Below are 17,122 nucleotides of genomic sequence, written 5' to 3'. Positions count from 1 at the left end.
TGGGTTGCCTAAATATCATAGCAGAGGGGTGTTACTTGTATAGGCGGGTAATCACCCCTATCCTCAGGTAATCTCGTGAGTTAAACATTTACATGTGTTTGATTAGGTTCAATGAATGATTTCAGAAATTATGTTAACGATTTTCAAATATTAAATAATATGTCATACATAAACTCATGTTGGTCACACATTATTTTAATATATTGTTTATTCTTTTACTGAGATGTGTCTCACCCGAATATGAAATTATCTTTTTCAGGAGTTCCTCAAGATCGAGTTTAGAGAGCTCGAGATTTTATAGCATTTTTGGTAAATAGAAAGAGAAAATGGTATATTTTTATGTAATTTTGATATGTATATTTTATGTTTTGTGATTTATGTTTTAAGTTTTATAAGATATGGATGGTTGTGAAACATACTGGTATTAGTGGATAATGTTTTGGAGACATGTATATATTTGAATACAGGTGGATGATTAATTTATTATGGTTAGTAGTTAGTATTAGTAAACTCTGGTATTATGGTATATGTTATATGGAGATTATGATTTATGTTTTCCGCTGCGTATGTTATAGATTATGATCTATCAGGATATTATCAGGTATAACGCACCGGACCTGGGTTAAAAGGTTCAGGGCATTACATCTTACATTCGAGACAAGTCACCCACATGTACTTTGGCTTGAATTCTTACATTTGAGGCAAGTCACCCCCATGTACTTTGGTTAGGATTCTTACATTCGAGACAAGTCTCCCCCATATACTTTGGCCCGGATTCTTACATTCAAGGCAAGTCACCCTATGCACTTTGGCTCGAATTCTTACATTCAAGGCAAGTCACCCTCGTGTATGTTGACTTTTTGAGTCCGATCCCTATTTTTAATGCTGACAAAGCATATGTATCTTACCTGTGCACTGTACTTATGAACAAGGTTAATTCTTTGCACGCATGGATGGTAAAGGTATAGTTGATGTCATAAAGAACTCAATGCTCACACCGTATGATGGCGTTTGGAGAAGCAAAAGGAATGAAGTCCTATTTTCAATTATATTTGCATTCATTTTTATATTGGTCCATAATAATTTATATCGGTCTGTAATAATCTCTGAATATCATGCATGTAGGTAATTGTAAGCTCAACATGACCGTAGATTGACCGTAGGGACTGAATGACCTCAGGGTTCAGTCGACCGACGTCGTATTTTTTCTATGTTCTCAATAAGACCCTAGTATGTCTTTAGGTCTCAATACTCATGCACATATATCATACATAATTTAGGAGTGTTAAAATTGAATTAAATTGAATATTATACAGAAGTTTGAGAGAGCTCGGGCGACTGAACCCTAAGAGTTCAAAACTCCTCGAGCGACCGAACCATTTTATGCATATCTTCCACGGGCGCCCGAACCCTTTGAAAGGGACCCCTCACCAACTTGGGCCACAAAGGAATTTAGTTCAAATTAGGCACCGAGCAACCGAACACGTGCGTTTGGGCTATCGAACCTAGGATCGGACACCCAAAATTCCAAACAAATGTTTCTGACTTTTTTTCAGGCTACCGAACCCTTACTCGGGCTGCCGAACTATTTTTAAGGGCTTTTTTAAATGTGTCTGTTTGGGCGACTGAACCACGGTTCAGCCATCTAAACCTTGCTGGGTTAAAATTATCTTAATTGAGGTAAAATTGAGTTAATAAGGGTTAATACTTTCTAAACACTTTGAAACTTTTCTAATAATACACTGAAGGTCCTAAATGGTTATAATTTCACCTTGGTCTATAAATATGAGTTCATTTTTGTGGATTAAGCAAAGATTAAGAAAAATCATTAGCCAAAATTCTCTCAAACTCAAAATTCCATTTTGCCTATAATACTTCCCAACACTCTCATACCTTCATTCCATTGATTAATCTTAACTTTGTGAGAGTTCTTGCTTGGGTTATTGCTTAGTATTATTGCTCATACTCCCATTACTTTGCTTGGTTGATTGGTATTGATTTTGGGGAGTTAAGCAAGGTTTTTCCCACAGTTTTTATTTAATAAATCTTGTGTTGGGAAAAACCTAGTAGCTTGAGGATCTTTGCATTGTCATTGCAAGATTCCTATAGCTTGATTTTGTTGTGTAAAATATTTTTTACAAGCTACAATATTTTCAAACTACTCTTGTGCTCATTTCATTGAAGGAAGTCTTTTGAAATAGTTTGATTATCTGATTAGAATCTTTGAAACCCTGATTTATTATTGATATTTGATATTTACTGTTTCAAAGAAATAGTTTGATTAGAACACTCTTGAGCATATTAGTGATAATACCTTGTTGAGTGTTGCTTGCACAAAATCACATCACTGAGCTTACATTTCCTATATTGTTGATGTGCATTTAATTGATTGTCATTGGTACAAATCTGCTTGTATTAGAAGCACTTTTCATTGTACAAAAAAGTTTTATCTGTTTGTATTTCCAGGTGTGGCCTGAGGGGGTTTGATCTAGCCCGGAAGGATCAGGTTGGGGTCAGCCCTATGCATTTGACCTAGGGCCTTCTTCGCCCCATAAAGAGAATTTGTAAAGGTTGAGGTCAGCCTTGTGCTAATTGACCTGGTTGTAATCGATGTCGCTCCACCCGTTAAGTGAGTTTTAGTGGAATCTTCGAGCTTGCAAGCTAGAGGCGGGGACGTAGACACAGTTAACATTTCTTGTGCGTGCTTTTAATTTCAGTATTTTAAATCCCAGCATATGAATGTTTATATTTTACTATTGTGAATGATTGGGTTTATAATTGCATAGATAGACCCTAGGTCGAGTAATACTGATGTTAGACCGATTGAACTAGGGACAAATTTTTAAATACCCAATTCACCCCCTATTAGGAATACACCAAAGCTAACAGTGTACGCTGGCCTGGATTCTTACATTCGAGGCAAGTCACCCCTATGTATTTTGGCCAGGATTCTTTCATTCGAGGCAAGTCACCCCCGTGTACTTTGGCCTGGATTCTTACAATCGAGACAAGTCACCCCCTTATACTTTAGCCTGGATTCTTACATTCGAGGCAAGTCACCCCCTTGTACTTTGGTCCAGATTCTTACATTTAAGGCAAGACACCCCCGTGTACTTTGGCCTGGATTCTTACATTCAAGGCAAGTCACCCTTATGTACTTTGGCTCAGATTCTTACATTCAAGGCAAGTCACCCCCCTGTATTTTGGCCAGTATTCTTACATTCGAGGCAAGTCACCCTCGTGTACTTTGGCCTGGATTCTTATATTCAAGGCAAGTCACCCCTGTGTACTTTGGCCAAGATTCTTATATTCGAAGCAAGTCACCTCCGTGCAATTCCCATATCTTTCATATCAAAATTAGATGACAAAAGTTTCTTAGCACTTTCAACACTTTCAATATCAGTACCAAAAATCAACATATCATCAACACATAAGCGAATAATTACACCTTTATTTCTATTGAACTTATTATATACACATTTATCATATTCATGTATCCTAAGGCCTTTGGAAAGAATAACTTGATCAAATTTTTCATGCCACTATTTTGGAGTTTGTTTAAGTCCATGAAGAGACTTAACCAACTTACATACTTTAGATTCATTTCCAGGCATAATAAAGCCTTCAGGTTGTTCCACCAATTCTCCATTCAAGAATGCAGTTTTTACATCCATTTGATGGATTTCAAACTTGTAGATAGAAGTTAAGGCAAACAAAACTCTTATAGTTGCAATCCTAGCAACTGGAGCATAAGTATCAAAGTAGTCTACGCCTTCCTTTTGTGTAAAGTCTTTAGCTACTAACCTTACTTTAAACTTGTCAATTGTTCCATCTACCTTCATTTTCTTTTTGAAAATCCATTTACAACCTATTGGTTTTGAACCAGGAGGTAAATTAACCAATTTCCAGGTTTTATTACCCATGATAGAATCCTCCAAAATGCATAATCTTGAGACTTCATTGTCTCTCCATAAGTAAGAGGATATGATTCCACACTTGGTGAAATTATAGTTTGTTTAGAGTGTGATTCTCTAGTACCTTCTACTAGGTAGATTATGAAGTTTGGTCCAAAAGACTTTGTTGTTCTCCTCCTCTTACTCCTCCTAGGTTCACTGGGTTCAAAAGGTTCACCACCAGTACAAAGTGGTTTCAAAGTCTCCACTGATTTATTCTGATCATTGACCTTTTGTATGGAAGTGAACTTATTTCCATAGAATTCTGCATCTCTGGATTCTCTCACTGAATTAACTCCTATAAAATCATTTGGTTCAATTACCAAGAATCTTTAAGTTTTTCTATGTTCAGCATAGCCAAGGAATATACATTCTATTCCTCGCTCACCTAATTTCCTTATCTTAGGTTCAGGAAGCCTTACAATTGCTCTACAACCTCAAATCTTAAGATATTTTAAATTAGGATTTCTTTTCTTCAATAACTCATATGGAGAAGTCTTAGTTCTCTTTAAAGAACTATGTTTAATATATGACAAGCAATTAGTAAGGCTTCACCCCAATAACCACTACTTAATCCTGAATTTGACATCATGGCATTGGCCATTTCAACCAATGTTCAGTTTTTCCTTTGTGCCACTTCATTTTGTTGTGGAGTATATGCTGCAGATGTTTCATTTATCACACCTACTGATTCACAATAGGCGGGGAAGTGATATTCACCTCCTCTATCTAATCTAAGACACTTTATCTCAGTGTCACATTGGTTTTCAACTTCTGCTTTATAAACCTTAAATTTATCAATTACTTTATCTTTAGTATGCATAAGATAAACATAATAGAATCTATAAAAATCATCTATAAATGTTACAAAATATTTGTTGCCTCCTATGGTAGGTGTAGCATGCAAATCACATACATCACTATGCACTAATTGAAGTAAGAAGAAATTATAGCAGTTTTATTAGGAAAAGGTTTTTCTGGTTATTTTGGTTTTAATACATACACTGTACTTATCATCCATGTCATTTACATATCTAGGAATTAATTCCATATTAGCTATATCATGCAATTTTGTAGTATTAACATGCCCTAAACGATTATGCCATAATGAAAGTGAATCAAAAATATAAACAGAAACATTCACTTTATTGATATTAAGCTTAAACATACCCTCATACATATGGCACTCTCCCACGAAGACTCCACCTTTGGAGAGTACAAATTTGTTAGATTCAAACACTAATTTAAAGCCAAACTTATTAAGTAGGCTTCCAGAGACTAAATTCTTTCTAATTTTTGGTACATGGTATACATCAGTGAAAGTTAAACTTTTTCCAGAAGTAAATTCAAAGGTGATATCTCCTTTGCCTTTGACTACTATTGTGGACAAATTTCCTATATAGAGAACATTGCCATCTTCCACTGATTCATATTATAAGAATGAACTCTTGTCTTTGCAAACATGCCTTGTTGTACCTGAGTTAATCCACCATGCACAGTCATCTTCAACGGCATTGATTTCAGAGATCATAGTCACAAACTTGCTAAAGTTTGTTTCATTTTGCTTTTTCTTGAGAAGACGACACTCATTCTTGTAGTGTCCAAGTTTTCCACAATGGAAGCATGAACCTTTCTTTTTCTGATTTTGATTTTTGACAAAATTGAACTTCCTCTTTAGATTTTTCTTTTTTGGGATGTTGGGGCTATTTAGAACTGCCTCCTTCTTCCATCATACGCACTTTGGAAGTATGCTCTTCTGCACCTTTCTGGTTTTGCCTAAACACGTCCTCAACTTAAAAAATGTTGGCCCAATTGTTCAAGAGACATATCATCCTTCAAGAGACATATCATCCTTCCGGTACTTCAAATATTTTCTAACATCTTTCCAGGATGGAGGCAACTTATCAATAATAGATGAAACAGAAATGCATTCATCCATTTTCATATTATGTTGATTAAACTGGTTAAGGATATGCATAATTTCATAAAACTGCTCTACAATAGGCCTACTATCAAGCATGGTATAATTGAAAATTTTTTCAGTTAGAAATTTATTACTAGTCGCATCATCTGTGAAATACTTAGTCTCAAGTACATCCCACAACTCTTTTGTACTAGCCATATTCTGATACAAATCGAACAAATTGTTTGACATTGAATTGCAAATGTGGCCTTTGCATATATAATCATCTTGTTCCCATTTTAGCCTTGCACGTCCTTGAGCCAAAGTCTCTTTCTCATTCACGGTAGGTTTGGGGGTGGTTAGAACATACACCACTTTGAGACCCGTAAGAAGAAAGTGCATCTTTTTCTGTTAGCGCCTGAAATTGCTTCCATAAAATCATTCAAGTTTGACAAAATCCGCAGTGAATTCCCTCGAGGTTGAAGAACTAACCATTTTGTGAATAACATTTTAAGATTGTTAAACTAAAAAAGAGAAAATGTTGTAGAACAGAATACACTTCAAGGAATGTTACAATGTCGTTTTCCTTAAAATGTTATTTGCCCCCACTAGATCGGTGTGTATTGAGTCAGCAATACGTTTTTAGGATACAATGAAGTTCATAATATAATTTGATATTAGTTTGTATTATACACAAATGAAAAACTAATTACAAACACCCTTAGAAGAATCTGAACAAATTTCTGGAATTCTATTTCTATAGAAAACAAAACCCAAGATTGAAGAAAGTATCATTTGTGAAAGCTTTATGAGAGAAAGAGGATGAGAGAATGATTGGATATTTCTTATGATTCTTGGAGTTAATTCTGTCTTTAAATAGATAGAATTATGCCTTTTCTGAATAGTTACATCTGTTCAAATTTAAACAATCTCTAAAATAACTATTTTATTAATTGCCATTCGCAAAGCAGATTTCTGAAGTCTACTTAGTCGCGCCCTGGTCGAACCTAGTCATCACAGTCTGGAATATATTCAATTCTTTCTTCATGTTCAGTAGACCTAGTCGCACTTCCAAGGTTAGTTGGTCGCGCCTTGGTTTAGGCATTCTTGAAAATCAATTATTTTAGAAAATATTTCAACATGAGAGAATTATACTTGCGTTCACTATAGACACGAAGAAGACTTGCATGTTCAAAGTAAGAACTCTCGAGGGGAGGAAGCACATTTTCAGTTGGAGAGAGTTATACTTGCATTCAATACAGAAAGGAAGAAGACTTGCATGCTCAAAGTAAGAACTCTCAAGGGTAGGAAGCACATGTTAAAGCTTGAAGGAGGCACATGTACAATAAATTCAACATAATAATATCACAGTATTTCTTAGACTTTATAAGCTTTGTTGGGATTTTCTTAGTTTTCTTGTTCTTGGAAGAAGGAAAAATCAAGGTATGACTCTTGAATTCTCCTTCATGTTTTTATGATTTTAGCATGTTACCGTAGATGATTAAGTATGAAGATGAGAAATTCTTGAATGTTGATATATGGTTTCTTCAAACTTGTAGTAAAGATGAAATCTTTCATCCCTGGGTTTGTTAAATTTCAATTTTTTCTTATGCCAAAGTTATAATATTCATGTCATACTTGAGTAAAAATTGTAATTCTCCTTTTAGGTTTATGTTAAATCTATAGTTTTGGATTCCATGCTTTTGTATGAGAATTTCATTCTTTGTTTAGTTGGTCTAGGTCTAGTATTTTTTTCTTTTTCCTTTTTTTCCTTTTGTTTTAATGGTCGTTTTGTAGGGATTCCATTGATGCAGAGTAGTTTGTGATATTCAAACCAAAAAGATCCACAAGGGTGATTGGCAACACTTGGAATGGTGGCAAAAAGTGCATATCATGGCCATGACAATTATGCTACATGACATCATTGAAAAGGGGTTATTTGAATATTTTCTTTATTTAATTTTGTATTTTCCTTTTAAATTGGTTTTAAATAGTTTTAAAACATATTAACAATAAAAAAAAATGTAGGTTAGAACAATTCAACTTCCATTTTGAATAATTCTCATTTTTATTAATATTATATATTGTTATTATTAGTATTTTATTGAAATAAAATTGTTGTCTATTTTTAGTAGAATTATTCATTATTATCATTATTGTTGTTATGTTTTTTTTTTTTTCGTCTTTTAATGAATAAAAAAAATCCAACAAAATCAAATTTATGGAAAAATCTTAAAAAATTGCTAGTTGTTTCGAGGGGTTTTAATCTTTTATAGTTCTCTTTTGTTTTTTATTAAATTTTCATATTCTTCTTAGAATTTTAGAATTTTTTTTTTTTTTTTTTTTAAGGCTAAACATCAAAAAAGTTGCCTTGTACATAAAGTAATAAATTTTTTGTGTTTTTGTTTCCTTGTTAAGGATATAGAATCCTTTTAAATAGGAAATTAGATATTTAGTTTGAGTCATTGATTTTTTAAAATAAGGATATCCATTTCCTCATTCATAGTACCCATCCACCTACTTTTTTCTTGGCTGTGCACTGCCTCATGAAAAGTAGTCGGATCCTTGCAATTGGTAATGAAAGCATAAAGTACCAACTCATCAAATCCATACCTAGGTGGTGGTCTGATATTGCGTTTGGATCTCCGTATAGGAACACTGTCAACTTGTTGGTTTCCCGAGCTAGAACTCTCTACAACCAAGGGACCAAGATCATTGCCATGAGATCTTAACTCCACCTGCACAACATGCTCATTTCTGCTCCAGCTTTCTGACTCGTGTTTCTCTTCATCAAATTTTTTAGCACGCTTCACCATAACTTTCTTATCGAAAATTGCATCCTTACTAATCACCACCTTGTTTGTCATTGGAACCCATAGCTTGAACCCCTTCACACCCTTTTGATATCCCAAAAAGATGCAGCATCTAGACTTTGTGTCAAGCTTCAATCTCTCCTCACTAGACACGTGTACATAAGCTGGACTACCAAATACCTTCGATCTGAAGTAGTCTACCGCATTTCCCGTCCATACCTCTTCTTCACTTTCCCCTACAGTGATGCCCTTGGCGATCGGTATACCAAGAAATAAGTCATACTAACTACCTATGCGCAAAAGTTCTTCGCTAGCCTTGCATTAAGCCTAAGACACTGAGCTCTCTCAGTTAGAGTTCGGTTCATCCTTTTAGCCACACCATTCTACTGAGGTATCCAGCGAATAGTAAAATGTCTCCTAATGCACTACTGTGAACAAAACTTCATGAACCTAGAATCAGTGTACTACGTCCCATTGTTTGACTTGAGGTATTTAATTCTCCTTCCAGTATGTTTTTCCACTTCAGCATTCCACAACTTAAACCTGGAAAACATATCTAACTTGTGTTGCATGAAGTATACCCAGACCTTCCTTGAGTAGTCGTCAACAAAACTCACAAAGTAAACATGCACTCCCTGTGATGCTACTCTAGATGGCCCCCAAACATCAGAATGTATGTAATAAAAAATGCCTTCTGTCTTATGTATAGCTGATTTGAACTGCACCCTACTTTACTTCTCGAGAACACAAAACTTGTAGAAGTTCAACTTGCATTTTTTCATACCCTTCAAGAGCTTCCTTTTGTGAAGTAATTTCATACCATACTCACCCATATGCCCTAGCCGCATATGCCACAAGACAGTTTAATCAAATTCAGAATCTACGGCTGCAGCTCCACCTACAATTGTAGTCCCCAACAATGAATAAATGTTTCCATCTAACTTTTGCCTTTTCATTACCGTTAGATTGCCTTTCACACCTTCATAACTCCACTTTTGGACATGTAGCTGAATCCACTACAGTCCAAAGTATCTAATGAAATTAGACTCTTCTATAGGTCCAAAATATGTCTTACATCACATAGAGTTCTTAACACCATCAAACCTTTTGATTTTAACATTTCCTATGCCAATGATTTTACATGATACATCATTGCTCATAAGTACTGAACCTGAATTAACCAACTTGTAATTGCTGAACCATTCCTTATTTGAATTCATGTGGTAAGAACATGCCGAGTCTAGGATCCAAGAGTCCGTAAGGCAATCCGACCCCGATGAAACTGAAAGTATATTACCATTACTACATTTTGAATTTCCTTATTCAACTACATTTTCTGATTTTGAAGCGCCTTCTTACTTTTCAGCATTCCCTTTCTTCCAATCCGGACACTCCGATTTTCTGTGCCCCTTTTTGCTGCACTTAAAAACACTAGATTTTCTTTTTCTTCTTGAATTGAGATCAAGTTTTTTTTACTCAATCTATTTCTGAATTTTCCTCTCCCACAACCATGGTTACCCTTCACCACAAGCCCTTTACCGTGTGAAATTTCATCGCTGACTTTCATTTTTTGATGAAACCCCAACAACGCACTAATCACCTTTTCCAAATTCAGGGTCTCTTTACCCCAAATAAGAGTCATGACCAAGCTCTCATACATGTGAGACGCTGGCAAGGAATTCAGTAGCATCAGCGGCTTGTCATCCTCCTCAAATTTCATATCAACACGCATTAAATCACTTATGATTTCATTGAATGCGTTGATGTGCTGGTTCAAATCCGAACCCTCCACTATCTTAAGCCAATAAAGCCTTTACTTAAGAAAGAGTTTATTCATAAGAGACTTAGACATGTACCGACTTTTATGTTTTTTCCATACCACCGCAAGAGACTCCTCTTCCATGACGCGATACAACACATCATCCGTCAGACACAATTTGATAGTAGACACCGTCTTTGCTTCTAATTCCATCTAATTTGCTTCATCCATGCGTTTCGGTTGAACACCATACAAGGCCTTCACCATCCCTTGCTGCACAAGAAAATATTTCACCCTTCTATGTCATAAATTGAAGTTACCGGTTTTATCAAATTTGACAACGTCAAATTTTGCAGACGAAGTACCCGAGGCCATAACAACAAAAGCTCATATACCAATTTGTTGTATAAACTCGAATTTTGCACAGGGGAAATCAAACGTAGCAATCAGTAAAAGAACAAATACAGAACACAACCACAACAATCAAATGAAAGCAAAAACAATACAAGGAATTACATGGTTTAGCAATGCATACATCCATAGGAACAATCAGTAAAGACACTTTCCAGTGTTACAGATACATCATAATAGACATATATATAAACACCATAGAGGCTTTCCCTCCAAATACCTAACCAACTTAACATTCACATTCAAAATTCAAAATTAGCACCACTACCAGAACGAAAAAATCGTTGACAGTTTCAACAAATCATCGACGGTTTGAGATACCGAGAGCAAATTGTCTCAACAAAATTCAGTCAACCATCAACAGTTCCTTTGACGGAAAGATGTCGAGAGCAAACATTATGAGAATTCAGCCAAACCGCTGATGGTAAGAGCAAACCGTCAATGATTTCCCCTAACATGTTGATTTTACTGTGTTTCTCTGCTTGTGTATGTCATCCACTCAAAGATAGAGGAGACCAACTAATTAGTAGTAATTAGGTGAACTTAATTACACGTAGGTAAATAAAAAGTTAGTGACAATTCATATTTGAACCTTGAATAGCAAAATAAATATTAATATCATGCTTGGATCAGTGTCCTCATTGAGACGTGAGATCCCCAATCCATAGATGTTGACATTTACCGTAACCAAGCAGACCCTACCCCAAAAGCCCAAACAACTAAGCAATCTTGACAAATGAATCGTGTACGAACCACCACTTAGGACAACCCATCTCAATTTAATAGAAAATGTTCAAAGCATTAGTCTTCACAATTCTAAAAACAAGAGATTTATACAAATATATTTTTCCTCTTAATATTCTAATAGAATTTTATCAAATAAATTTATTTGAATAAATGTCAAAACAATCAATCACTTCATCAACATGATTATGTTTTAGTGGTTAGTAATTTAGGTTACGCTTGATTTATGAAATGCCACAAAATGCGTCTTCTTATAAATAATATGGTTAAATGTTATTATCAATAATTTAATTGTTTATTATTATTATTTTTGATTGGAATACGAAATTTGAACACTGAAGTTGGAAAAGAACATAATACCAAATCATATTGAATTACCAGAAAATTTATATTCACATGAGCATGAGATGTGGTAGGAATGGGTTGGTAATGGTTGGGCCAACGGCATGGGCTGGCATTAATTTGCATCGACCTTGCCATCGGCATTCTAAACTCGAGCAAAGCACCAAAAGCCGAAATGCAAATCGCTATTTGCTGTTCTGTCGATTCATATGAATACTCTTCTCGTCTCCTCTCCTCTCTTCTCCAGCCCTGTTCACTTCAGCCATGGCCACACAACGACTATCCTCGCCCACCCTCCCATGGACCACCAAGTTAGTCTCCTCCGTCCTCTCCGCCATCACCGACGCCTCTCTCCGTCCCAACGGCACCCTCAATCGCCGCCTCGTCAACTTCCTCGACTTCAAGTCTCCCGCTAATCCCTCCCCCGTCAATGGCGTCTCCACCTCCGATGTTACCGTTGACGCCGCCCGCAAGCTCTGGTTCCGGATCTTCGTCCCCACCGTCGACGCCCCGCTCCCCGTCATCCTCTTCTTCCACGGCGGCGGGTTCGCCTTCCTCAGCGCTGATTCCAAGGCCTACGACGCCGTCTGCCGCCGCTTCGCCCGCAAAATCCCCGCCGTCGTCGTCTCTGTTAACTACCGCCTCGCTCCCGAGCACCGGTTCCCCTCCCAGTACGACGACGGATTCGACGTCCTGAAATTCCTCGACGAGTGGGGGCGACTGCCGGAGAATGCGGATCCGGCGAGGTGCTTCGTCGCCGGGGACAGCGCCGGGGCCAACCTGTCTCACCACGTCGCGCTCAGAGCGTGCGCCACGAAGTTCCGGAGGGTGAAAGTGGTGGGGGTGGTGGCGATTCAGCCGTTCTTCGGGGGAGAGGAGCGAACCGGATCTGAGATCCGGCTTCCGAGAGCTCCGATAGTGTCGGTGAAGCGGACAGATTGGATGTGGAAGGTGTTTCTGCCGGAGGGATCTGATCGAGACCACGCGGCGGCGAACGTGTGCGGGCCGAATTCCCCGGACATATCGCGAATGGAGTATCCGGCGACGCTGGTGTTCGTGGGGGGTATGGATCCGTTGCAGGACTGGCAGAGAAGGTACTACGATTGGGTGAAGAGATCCGGAAAGGAAGCGTACCTGATTGAGTACCCAAACGCGATTCACGCTTTCTACGTGTTTCCTCAACTGCCGGAAGCTTCCTTGTTAATGGCGGAAGTGAAGGATTTCGTTCACAAACAGTCTTCTGCTGCCGCCGGAGCCGGCTCTGCGCCGGCGGTTACCAAATAGCCGCTTGCAAAATGCCACACTTACACGCACACTAAAGGTATGGTTGAATGTGCGCGAATTGCAGGGCAGCAGCAATGGTATCGAGGATTGCTCGCTTTGCTTAATTTAAATCTAAAGCTTTGTGGTTCAAGATTGAGATTAGAACTCCTTAATCAAATCTTAATATTTGATCGAAAAAAAAAATACAAACAAATTCGCTTCTTGCCTTTGGAAATTAGTTGAATGATGAGTGTTCAAAGAACTTCAAATGGTAACTAGAAAACCAAATACTACGAGATTATGAGTCCCACATATATTTAAACATTATTATAATATATATTACAATAATTGAGTTTCAAATTTAAGCAAAAGAATTGTTTCAAAGTATGGTTGGTGCATTTGGAGTTGTGAATTTTGTGGTAACCCTAAAATGAATTATGAGGAGGATATAGGTTACATCACGATTTACAATTTCTCTCAAACTTATTCTACTAATTGCCTTCTTAATTTACCAATATTTTTTTTTTTTCTTGTTCAATAATGTTTTGGAGAACTATAAGGTAAGTATCTCATGTAATAAATTGAAATGGAATAAAATGAAATTGATGATATGGTGGATATTTGTCATTTCTCGTTAGCAACAACTCGTAGGGAGTTCATACGAGGCAACATCTACAGGATTAACAAATCTTCCTTCTTACAACTCGTTTGTAGCATCTTAATTTGACTTACTTTGGATTTTTTCGAATGGTACCATTTGTTATTATTATTAATCATGGGATAGACATTTTTTACAATTTATTCTTTAAATTATCGTAAATTGAATTGAAGTGTCACAATTAAGTCAATTACTCATAATTCTAAAAGTTGTTTTAAAAAAAGTTATTTTTTATATTACATTATTATATTTCAAAATATTGATATTTTTTTACTAATAATGTGTTATATAAAATAATTGAATATAAATCACAATGCTTTATTGCAATAATAAATTTTTATATTATTGATATAAAATTTTATTGTATTACTATTACAATATAAATTCATTAATGTAAAATAGATAATATGTACAACATATATTATGTGCTTAATATTATTATTTCTGAAAAAGTAATGTAAATTAAATGCTAACATGATAACATATTCAATAGAATGAATTGATTATGATACAATTAAGTTGATATTGGTAATCTAACAAAAAATTTAACGTCTATTAGGAGGCATTTCAGTAGTAAAAACTTGAGATATTCTTATTAAAGGTCTTAGGTTCGAATCTTGGGGAAGTCGAAAAGAATATAGGATGAGTGACGGGTTATCTATGTCTCCCTCTTCAAAAAGCTATCATATTACATGTCATATATGTAGGATTAAAATTATTTTAACCAGTTGGATGAAGTTTGGTGATTTTTCATCAAAAGTTTGTTATTTTGTTCAGCAACAAGAAAACATGATATAAGTTCATAAAATTTAATAAATTTTCTCTCCCTATATTGCTGCTACAAAAGCACATTAGTGGGATGAAATTAGTAAAAAAAATTTATAACATGACTTCATCAGTTTTATTTTCACCACATAATTTTAGTTTCGAGTTAATCTTATGCAGAACTGAGTTATATTCGCTGACTATTTTAAAGTCTTGCAACCTCAAGTATTACCATTCATATCAAGTTTTTGGTAAAATCACAGTTTTTTTGTGGTCAAATCTATCCTTTAAATTTTTCCATAGGATAAGTGGGTCTTTAATAATGAGGTATTCAGACTTTAATTTTTCATCTAAATGACGACAGAGGAAGATGATGACTTTTGCGCGATCTTGTAGGAATGCTGTATTTCCATATAAAATAATGTTTCTAAGTTCATTGCTTTTAGATGGATATCAACATCAAGAATCCATGATAAATAATTTTTGCCTTTGATATCAAGGATAACACATTCAACTTTACTTAGGTTTGATATCTGAATAAATTAACAGTAATAAAGCAATTTAGAAAACAAAATGTAAAAAATTGAAATAAAACTGAGATAATAATATAATATTATTTCTACCTTTATGGGGTACTTAAATATATTTTTTTATGAACATTATTTTATTTTTCTCAATTTGTACTCTTTAAGAGTATGATTTCAATTTACAATATTAAATTGGGTAATAACTTACCACATCTTGCAAAGATTAAATATTCTACCTCATCTAGAGGATAAAAGTTTCATGAAGAGGAGGTCGATTTGAACATCTCTTCGGGAAGTTAAAAATATACCATCTTCAAGAGGTAAATATTAACCATCTCTTCTGAAGATTAGAAGATTAGATATATAGTCTCTTCAAGAGTTCTATCTCTTCTAGGGATTAAATATGTAGATGAGAGATTAAATATATTGCCTCCTTAGGAGGTCTATCTCTTTAGGAGATTAAATATGTATGCGGTAGATTTAAATATATAGCCTCTTCGAGAGGACTACATTACCATCTCTTTTGAAGATTAATACTCTTTAAATTTTAAAAAGACATATGTTCTTCCGACGAATATTATATTATTGTGGGGTAATGTAACAACCTGCTTAATTAACTGGTATATATATATATATATATTTTCATATTAGCAAATAACATACTCTGATACCATGATATTAACCTAAGCAGCAGGAAGCAAAATCATACAAACATAACCATTATATACAATACAAAATCAATACCAGAGTACTACTGTGTTTCCCAAAATATACACATATAATTGTTTTTCAAAAATTTCCTCAACTGTACTGGGATATACAAAAACGCTCCCAAAAATGATACTCACTCTTTGACAGGGCATTACAGACGCCCCTCTATTAGCAAGCCTGATTTGCTCGCTTACCTGGATCACCTAAAAAATATTTCAACACTAGGATGAGCCAACGCTCAGTAAGAAGAAATATGCTATTACTAGTGTGTGGCAAATGAGCTACTATATATATATATATATATATATATATATATATCATAAAATCTGTTTCATATAAACATGAATAATTAAGTACAAAAGTACAACACAAATAATAAAGTACACCACCCCTTTTTTCCTATTGCTTGACATATCAGTATTATGGTTATAATTCATAATACTTCTAGTATATATAGTAGGATCCTCGTTTCTGTAAATCAATACATAAGTAATAGTAATTGAAACTGTTCCCTGTGGCTATCTGCGTCATGACATGCCCCTCATGATGAGGTTGTGTGGCTCGTAGGCTGGATTTACCCTGACTGGCCAATTAGGAATAAATCATTGAACTCCGTCAGTCGATCTGCCCACCTCAACTCATATCTGGATGGGGAGTCTAACCTCTTCAAGGGCCTAGGTGGTCGACCGTACCACGTATTATCTGAATAGGTGGTTGCACTCATAAAGTAACATAGTATCTGTAGCAATGGTACCGTGCTCTGTAGCTGCAAGTCAAACAGAGTCTGATATCATATAATATATTTCTATATATATATATATATATATCTATCTGATTTATCATGATTTTGAAGCACTGAAATAACCATGATGTTACATAAACTGTACTGTAAATCTAAGAACTGCATAATCATAATACTGTAACTGCATAATCATAATACTGTAACTGCGTAATCATAATACTGTAATTGCGTAATCATAATACTGATGTTCATATAATCATGGTACTGAAGTATCGTAAAACTAGAATACTAAAAGATTGTGAAACATATCTCTATACTGTATTCATAATCACAAGCCACACATTACTTAAATACATAATTTTCGTAAATAAATACACTGTATAATATTTAGAAACTTCCTAACATAATATATTTCATTTACCTTAACTTTGAAAAGCCCATAGGGAAAACAAGCCTAACACCCGCAGGGCCTCCTACAAATCACCCTGAAACCAACATATGTCAGAACAAAACATCAATATTTGTCCATCT

The 17,122-nt window shown here is 35.4% G+C and overlaps 1 protein-coding gene across 1 annotated transcript; it reads left to right on the top strand.

The window, feature by feature from the left end:
• Window positions 1-11,868: 11,868 nt before the first annotated feature.
• Window positions 11,869-13,402, top strand: LOC131160388 (probable carboxylesterase 18). Its single transcript, XM_058116034.1, has one exon. The coding sequence runs from the start codon at window positions 12,190-12,192 to the stop codon at window positions 13,207-13,209; it is 1,020 nt and encodes a 339-aa protein (XP_057972017.1). The 5' UTR covers window positions 11,869-12,189; the 3' UTR covers window positions 13,210-13,402.
• Window positions 13,403-17,122: the final 3,720 nt, after the last annotated feature.

This window comes from Malania oleifera, chromosome 7 (assembly GCF_029873635.1).
Source record: "Malania oleifera isolate guangnan ecotype guangnan chromosome 7, ASM2987363v1, whole genome shotgun sequence".
NCBI lineage: Eukaryota > Viridiplantae > Streptophyta > Magnoliopsida > Santalales > Ximeniaceae > Malania > Malania oleifera.
This window is presented reverse-complemented; position numbering and strand designations above follow the sequence as displayed.

Bases quoted from the DNA above. Each gene is read 5' to 3' on its own strand.
- LOC131160388 (XM_058116034.1), top strand. From the start codon at position 12,190: ATGGCCACACAACGACTATCCTCGCCCACCCTCCCATGGACCACCAAG.